The sequence below is a fragment of the Mytilus galloprovincialis genome, chromosome 2 (assembly GCF_965363235.1).
Source record: "Mytilus galloprovincialis chromosome 2, xbMytGall1.hap1.1, whole genome shotgun sequence".
Lineage (NCBI taxonomy): Eukaryota > Metazoa > Mollusca > Bivalvia > Mytilida > Mytilidae > Mytilus > Mytilus galloprovincialis.
Window position 1 is genome coordinate 77,863,352 of NC_134839.1, and position 8,917 is coordinate 77,872,268.

The 8,917-nt window shown below is 31.2% G+C and overlaps 1 protein-coding gene across 1 annotated transcript; it reads left to right on the top strand.

Annotated features, from left to right (window-relative positions):
* Nucleotides 1–3,439: 3,439 nt before the first annotated feature.
* LOC143062420 (galactose-specific lectin nattectin-like) lies at nucleotides 3,440–7,932 on the top strand. Its single transcript, XM_076234115.1, has 5 exons — nucleotides 3,440–3,532; nucleotides 3,672–3,766; nucleotides 4,670–4,763; nucleotides 6,140–6,353; nucleotides 7,833–7,932. The coding sequence occupies exons 1-5, from the start codon at nucleotides 3,481–3,483 to the stop codon at nucleotides 7,885–7,887; spliced, it is 510 nt and encodes a 169-aa protein (XP_076090230.1). The 5' UTR covers nucleotides 3,440–3,480; the 3' UTR covers nucleotides 7,888–7,932.
* Nucleotides 7,933–8,917: the final 985 nt, after the last annotated feature.

Below are 8,917 nucleotides of genomic sequence, written 5' to 3' on the forward strand. Positions count from 1 at the left end.
AGTGAAGAAGACACTGATGATTAAACCTAGTTCAGCTTTTCAATATTTAGCATAAAAGACAAATATCATTAACATTGGCATATAACATAGAAGTCTTCAATGCAATATAAGGAAAGTGATATATGATTATGGGTTTTAGTAATTCTTTGGCTGATTTCCAAATTTTCTAGTAGTTTGAAAGATGGTAATTTTATTGCGGTATATTGCTCATAGTTAGATTCTGTTAGACACAGTAAGGAATCCATACTAAATTATACAAAGATGTATGCAAAAGTTGTTCAAATGGTGCTTAATATGGTGGATAATGATTATTACCTTTTTATTGTTTAGAATATTCACAAGATGATCATATTGATAAATGTTTAGGAGACTTGATTTCCTTATTTTTTTCATAAAATCACACCCTTTAACATTTAAGGAATATTTAGTGACATGTTAGGATTTCCATGTTGTCACTTGTTCACTTATTATGTGCTATTGTAGACTAGTTATGTTTTATAACATTTTTTATTGCGCTCAACCCTTCCGTCGAAACCGAACTCTATAAAAAAAGCTGCAATGCTAAGGTATCATTTGTGATTTCAATTGCAACCAATTTTAACAAGAGCAAACATCCTATATGCAAAAACAGTATTTGATTTTTATCCATAGCTTAGATAGTAAAAATGTTATCATAAAATGATATATGCCTCAGGGGACAGTTAGTATCTCAGAGACTGCTTATGTGCTTTCATCCTTGCAACCATTCAATAATAGTACAAACGTATGACATTCATGGAACCTATTTTTTACAAGAAATTTAATGTTTTAAATTGAACTAAAGATTTTACAAATTTTATGTTTTCATCAGATTTTATTAAGTATTATTTGTAACATCAATAGATATAAATAATTCACCAAATTTCATGGACATTGGTTAAAGCCTTTTTGAGTTCTTGTCCGAAGTGTTAAAAATCACCCTTTTTTTTATGAATAAACCCAATAAATCCAAAACTTAAAATCTGAAATTTATAAAAATTGAAAGGGAGCTTACATCAATAGATATAAACAATTCACCAAAGTTTCATGGACATTGGTGAAAGCCTTTTTGAGTTATTGTCCGAAGTGTTAAAAATCCCCCTTTTTTATGAATAAAGCCCCATTAATCCAAACTTGAAATCTGAAATTTATAAAATTGAAAGGGAGCTTACATCAATAGATATAAACAATTCACCAAAGTTTCATGGACATTGGTGAAGCCTTTTTGAGTTATTGTCCGAAGTGTTGAAAATCCCCCACTTTTTTATGAATAAAGCCCCATAAATCCAAAACTTAAAATCTGAAATTAAAAAAGACCAAAGGGAGCTTACGTCAATAGATATAAACAATTCACATAAGTTTCATGGAAATTGGTGAAAGTGTTTTTGAGTTATTGTCCGAAGTGTGGACGACGGACGGACAGACGGACGGACGGACAACGGTATACCATAATACGTCCCGTCTAAAAGACGGGCGTATAAAAACAAGCCCTGGAAAATCGTATCAACTGAGAGGTATATGGAAATAATGAAATGAAAGAATTTTAATTAAGAAGCTGAAATAATCTCATTTTGTATTAAATTTAAAAGCATTATCAATTTCTAGATGTCAGACTCAACTGTTTCTGTTGTAGCCTTTATCGCAGATTCGTGGGAATAGATCCGTGTTAAACATTGTCACACAACTATAAATAATCTAGTGAAAGAACATCATTTTTGTAGCTGAATGTGAAGTTAAATGATTATGTTTACTTCTTTTTCTTCTTCCCAAGAAAATCCTGTATACAATCAGCCACAAATGAATAAAATAACAAGTTCAACTTGGCAAGAAAGGAACACATTTGTTTTCCACGAGAATACCGATTGTTTTTTTTTCAACACGTCCTCCAAACGTGACCAATATGTTGTCATTCAAAAAGTTTAAAATAGTAACCTTAAAGTATTTAAGCAGTCTTGAGCCTATTGTTAAGTGGTTGTGTACTACTATTTGTCTGTTTTGTTTTTTTAACCATGGCGTTGTCAGTTTATTTTCGATCTATGGATTCGAATGTCTTTCGCCCCTCTTGTTATGGTTCGTACGTGGTTCTTTTTTTTCGTGTTTGTTTTATATAGATTTTACTGTTTATTTTCCTGTTTGAATGTTTTTTACACTATTCTTTTTTGGGGTCCTTTATAGCATGCTGCTCGGTGAAAACCAAAGCTCCGTGTTGAAGGCCGTACTTTGACTTATGATTATCAACTCTTTAAAAATTGTGACTTGTAAAACGAGATTGCATTCATACCATATCTCCTGATTTATAGTGTATTTTTACTCGTTTCTAAAGCTGTATTTCGAGTTAGAAGATATGTATTTCTGCATCTTGTGATACTCTACGGAAAAAATGGCATGGACCTTGTACTTGTAAACATTCATTATAGAAACCAACAGAAGGAATGACATCACTAGTTCATAGCTCCATCGTTCTCGTTGATAAATTCTGCAATTTCTTGTTTGTCTTATGTTCAAATAAAGTGGAAGTCATTTCATCTTCTGACATGTGCTGAAAAAAACCTAACATACCTGAAGTTGCATATTAGAAGGCAATTGTTCCTGAAAGTTTGATAGTACGAAAACATGTACTTTTTAATCTAAAGAACATATTATGCCAATGGAAATTTTAGACTTAACTATTTGATACATTTTATTTTTTTTTTAAATTAAGACAAGGTGGCTGTTATATCACCTTATTTGAATTCAAAATATCGACGTCATGCCTAAATCTAAAATAGACAACATTACTTTTTATACACGAATACAATCTTTAGATGATTAAATCTCCTTGTATGCCAATACACACTGTCATCAGTCAATCAAGTCGTATGTTTTTCCTGCCAGATCTTGGATACTCCTGAATAGCAATTAGATCCTAAAGCACTAAAGGCACACCTCGTTTTTTATTTGATTGAAACCCAGTCTTATTTGTTGACAAAGTAAAACAAAGAACCCACTTAGTCTTACTAAATACGGAGAAGAAACATTTCGTACTGATTTTTATTTTATGTACCTTTCTTCACCTTTTAGTAGAACACCGACTCAGATTAAAAAGAGGGAGGATTGAGATCACAAAAAGATAAATGTTACACATATCCTATGTGTATGTCATTGCGATAAGGAGCAATTGTAAAATTTTCCAATAGTGTATTCAAAATACGAGGGTTTGATGTAGAGGAGAGTGCGGTTTGGGATTTTATGTTTTTTGTTTGTTTGTTGTTGTTGTAGAGGAGAGTGCGGTTGGGGGATTTTATGTTTTTTGTTTGCTTGTTGTTGTTGTTGTTGTTGGCGGGGGGGGGGGGGGGGGGGGGGGTAATTGTGTATATCTTTTAACTGACCATTCGTTATTAATGATAATACTTTAAACTCCAAGTCAATGTAAGGACAATAGATAAGACTTCATACTAACGACTACTTTTATAACAATTTACAATGAACAGATGTCTACGTGTGATTGTTATAATTATTACTTTGCATATATTTGGTAAGTGTGGCAGCAAGATTGAAAATTTAAACTTTCAAAGTTTTGATTATTTTATGAGTTTATAAATGTATTATAAAATTTTCTGAACAAAATTAAGGCGCAATGAAACTTCAAATGTATACTTGTTTTGTTCTTTCAGAGACGTTTGGAAGTGATTGTCCCATTGGCTGGAACCACTTTTATCGATCATGTTACATGTTTAGTAATGATGCATATGATTGGTTACTTGCGGAGGTACTACTTTAAAAATATCAAAGACATGTAGTTTGTAAAACTCATTTGACTGTAATTGTGTGTTCTTAAGTTATTGTTTTCATCTCTTGGACAATCATTCAAAATATGTTTTTTATCTATGATACAGTTAATACATATTCGTTTTTTTGACATTATAATATATCCTTACATTTTGATACTTTGTGTTTAGAGGAATATTATTCCAATCTCTTTGAAGAACGTTGTGATACACAAAATTAATTATTTAATCAGAACGTTTTAATAAGACCATGTAACTTTTAGAAGATATTTTTCCAAAAAAGTAACATTTGAGTGACGATTTCTATGTATTGGTCATTTGATATTCCTCATTTTCATCTATATAGTCACCAAACTTCGAAATATCACTAGATTTATAAACGTTGAGTATAATTTTCATATTAGCCTTTGCTGTTTATGCTCTGCATTCTTATAAGCAATAGATTGGACAGAAATTCGTATCTGCCTTTCATGAACCAGACTGTGTGCTCCAATATATATATATCTTAATTCCTAAGTAGATCATACATGTACATGCACTTGAATTGTTTGGAATATTTAGTGTTCACACCCTAAGAACCGAAAGTAACACCATAAGAACACGGTAAAGGTATTAAAGTAATATCACCAGCAAAGCAAGTAAAATTACAAATTAGGAAAGAGAGCCATCTTTTTTAGTTGAATCATTTGATATCAGGTATTATTTTTTTCTGATAAAATGGAAAATATGTATAAACTGACACCAAATAATGTTAAAACGTTTCGACCACTTAACAGAAATTGTTTTATGAATTTTACATAAATAATTGCATAGAAGAAACGATAGTTTAAAGCATTTTATTTTGTAATTTCTATAAATAATTTCTAAATTAATTTAAATTCCAGAGTAGCTGTCGTGCACATGATGCAAGACTTGTAGAGATAGAATCCCAGGAACAGTACAACTATTTGGTAAATTCAACTCTTTCGATTGGAGCAGGTACGTCTTACGTGCTCCTACGATACATTTGTTTTGGTAGCAAGGCACCTCAGATATAGTAACCATAGTTTGACCTGGCTACAAATATAAATCGCCATATCGAATGTTTCGTTTCAAGTCACAATGACGGTTGTCAAGTTAGTCGACATAATGATGGTAAATGTACTATGCATTGTGTGTTTTTTTCTCTCTCATAACACAGTAAATATAAAAACCGTCAGCCTTAAATCCATGTCAGTATGGATGATAACTGTGCCCATATTATTGCAAGTTTATACGCCTGCTGTTATTCCAAAACGAAAGACACACGTTACACTAATATATTTTAACAATGAAGGAGATATGTATTTGGCATATGTTGAACATCGGTTAAACTACTGTTGTATACAGCTAAGTTCTTTTCGAATTAGTTTTTGATATTTTCTGTACTTTCTCAATTTCAGGTTGTTAAAACTCTTCGTTATTCTTGTTATCGGTTTCTGAGTCGGTATCGTTATCATCTGTATTGGCCTCTTTTAAACTTGTTCTGTTTGTTTACAAAAAACTTATCGAAACTGATGAGTTTTTTAAACGAAATGCGCGTCTGTCGTTCCCAATAACAAACATTCTATCTTATATGATATTTTCCATCACGAGATTCACATTGGAGATGTTAAAATGTTACATAAAAATAAGTAGATGTGGCATCTCTGCTTTATATGTTTTGCTATGTGACGGTAGCTTTATATTTTTCTATAATCCTACTTGTTTAGAGATTGTGTCATAAGATTGCTGGTAAATACCTTTATTCTGACAATGCAGACTACACACAGAAGCTTTTCACGAAAAACGAAAAAAAGCTGGCATTACTATTTAACTTCCCTTTTGAATAAATACATGTTGTTCGTTTACTCAATAATTTGGTGATTATGTTGATTGCTTTTATCCATATAAACTTTAAAAAGTCAAATCACAAAGATACTGAACTCTGATGAAAATTCAAAACGGAAAGTCCTTATTCAAATAAACGATATCGATGATACCTGTATGTTTGTCTTATATCTTGACTTACATCTAGAGGTTGACAATGAGAACTTAACAAAATTTACTAATTTTGTATTTTACGTTTTAGTATAAACGTATGTTTATGTAGTACTTCAAGTTCAGGACCGTAGTAAAAATCTATTGACAAAAATGCACAATTTTTCTATCAGGTAGGTTCATAATTGTTGAGATAATGCTTTGTCATGTCCCTATAGCATTTAGAAACCTTGGAGTTAGATACTCATCATAACCATCACTTTTAGATATAACTATTATTTCTATTTAATTTTAAAAGCTTATTTCGATAGTATTCTATTTCTTTGTATATGACAATTAAAATGTTATCGTTTCAGACGTGGATTATTGGATCGGAGGTCGTGATGATGTAACTGAAGGAATATGGAAATGGGCGTTTTCTAACCGAAATTTTAGTTACATTGCATGGGGACCTGGTGAACCAAACAGTTATCATGAACACGAGAATTGTTTAGTAATGGCAGATAAGTATCATTGGTTATGGGCCGATAGGAGATGTTCGGAATCACATAACTTCATATGCGAGAGAAAGTAAGCAGAAAATTTATATTTCAAAATGCAATTGAAAAATAAAACGTTTAAAAAATAGACGTAGGAAGTACATGAAATAAAATTAGACACGCTGAGGTATATTGATAATCAATCTCTGCTGGAATTTGAATTTCTTTTAGAGTAATCACAAACATATGCTTGGGATAATTTGCTAACTTTAGATGATGCATAGGTAACGAGTTACACTGGAATGTCTTAAAACATGTGACTTACTATTTTGTTCAGTTTTTAGAATTGTCAATAAAGTTTACTTCTGATGTTTCTTTCATTTAGCTGGATATCATCTCATGCTTATGCGATATTGTGACATCTCCGCCTACAATGTGTACACCACCTGGACTACTGAGTTAAATAATCTTTTAAATGTTTAAATATGGCATTCTTTCATCAAATGATGTCTTAACTAGTCTGTTATATCTAGGTTTTAACACAGTACATGATATATCGTGACAAAATGAGAGAGTGCCTTGCAGATTAGCTAACTTTATAAGTCACTAAGAATGATCGATAAATATGTATGTAAATATCTCATAAAATTGAGAAAGAAAATTTGGTATGTCAAAGAGACAACAACCCGATAGAAGAGCAGACAGCAGCCATCAATGGGTCTTCAACGGAGCGAGAAAATGACGCACCCGGAGACGATCCTGAGTTTGCCCCTAAATACATTTTTGTACTAGTTCAGTGAAAATGTACGTCACACGATAATTCTTAACAGAAATGAGCTAAAATTTAAAAAAAAAAATAAAAGAATAAGAAAGGCAAGAGGCTTCTGACTTGGGAAAGGCGCAAACATGTTGCGGGGTTTAACATGTTTTGTGAAATATATATCCTATGCATAGTCAACTTTTTCACTTATTCAAAATACATATACATGTTTGTGATGACCCTTAAACAAATTCCAGCAAAATTAATTATAAATATATATGAGACTTTCGAAAATAAAAATTAGATATATGACAATAGCTGTTTTGTCCTTTTAAGTTTAAAAAGTCATACAGATATGTTTAATCCCCTTGAGCGGCTGCATTTTACAAATAGTAATAACTGATTCTTAAGAACAAATTTAAAACAACAAATCAAAAAGCAACTGCGAATAAACAAATGGGAATGCGAATTAAAATATAATGTCTCTTATTTGTTACGTGCACCTTTTGCTAATTTTGATAACGTATTACTCGAAAGTTAATTAGCTTGCGATTTACACTCACTGAATACATTTATTATTTATCGATAATTCATTATAGATTCGAAATAAATCTAAATATCACTTGCATACAGGACTTAGTTTAGCATATATACAAGCATTAGTCTAATAATTTTTATAACATGAGAATTAAAAATAACTTGCATACAGGACTTAGTTTAGCATATATACAATCATTGGTCTAAGAATTTTGTTAACATTAAAATTACAATAAACTCATTTGATATGATTTTACAATGTTTTCATTCCAGGTATCCTGAGAGTGTGATTGAATCTATACCATTGGTTCCAAGTATTGTTGGATAAAAGGATGTTATACTTCATTCTCGTGTATAAAAATGAGTTCGGAAAGTTCTGATCTTATTTGCCTTTTTAAAAAAATAGTACCTTTGACCCCTTTGATCACATTATATTGAAATTGGACACATAATACAACTTGAAAGCAGGTTTTGCAATCATTTTCCGTCCATTAATGATTTCTTTATTTAGATCTATACACTATTCTTTGACATATACAATACAATTTTTACATAAGATTCAGAAAGAGGGGCGAAAGATACCAAAGGGACAGTCAAACTCATTGGTCGAAAATAAACTGACAACGCCACGGCTAAAAAAGTCAAACGGACAAATAATAGTACACAAGACACTACATAGAAACTTAATGCTCCATACGTGCCACCCGTCGTGTTACCTATGTTATTAAAAATCCGGTAAATAGTCTAATTCAGTATGTCCCATTCGTGAAACGGGAAGGGGATTGTAGTAACGACATAAGTAATATATCCGATATCATCTGTGAAACGGTTATTCCTTTGTTTCTTAAAAGGCGTAGTATCAATTTTCTTTGAATTTCACAAATAAGACATCATATTGTCATAATTTAATCACACAGCTACATGTATGGATCTGTGAACTGTGCTGGTTTTTTTTTCTTTTGATATGTTAAGGATATATTACTTGAATTAAATTCTCCAATAAGCTATCCTTCTATTTACAGTATTAAATGATGTAGCACATACATACTTATTGAACATTTGCATATACAGGTCGTTTTTTTATTGAGTGGAAGTCTTTTTGAACGTTTTGTATATTAACTGAAAAAACTAATTTGAATTTATGAAAAGACGATATGGAGAAGGGAGGTGATACGTAATTTATGAATGTTCTAAAAGTGGAGTTATGAGTGTCATTGATTTATTTCTGCAACAATTTGTTTTCAATTGAACATGTTACTTACTTAGATTCTTTAAGTTTTGAATTCAGATACATAATGCTATTCGATTAGCTAGGTAAATCATGTTTTTAAATAGCCCGATATATTTTGATTATAGTA

Excerpts from the sequence above, each read along its gene's own strand:
- LOC143062420 (XM_076234115.1), top strand. The coding sequence starts at position 3,481 with ATGAACAGATGTCTACGTGTGATTGTTATAATTATTACTTTGCATATA. Across the intron at positions 3,767-4,669 it reads ATGATTGGTTACTTGCGGAG|AGTAGCTGTCGTGCACATGA; the intron begins GTACTACTTTAA and ends TTTAAATTCCAG. Across the intron at positions 6,354-7,832 it reads AACTTCATATGCGAGAGAAA|GTATCCTGAGAGTGTGATTG; the intron begins GTAAGCAGAAAA and ends TTTTCATTCCAG.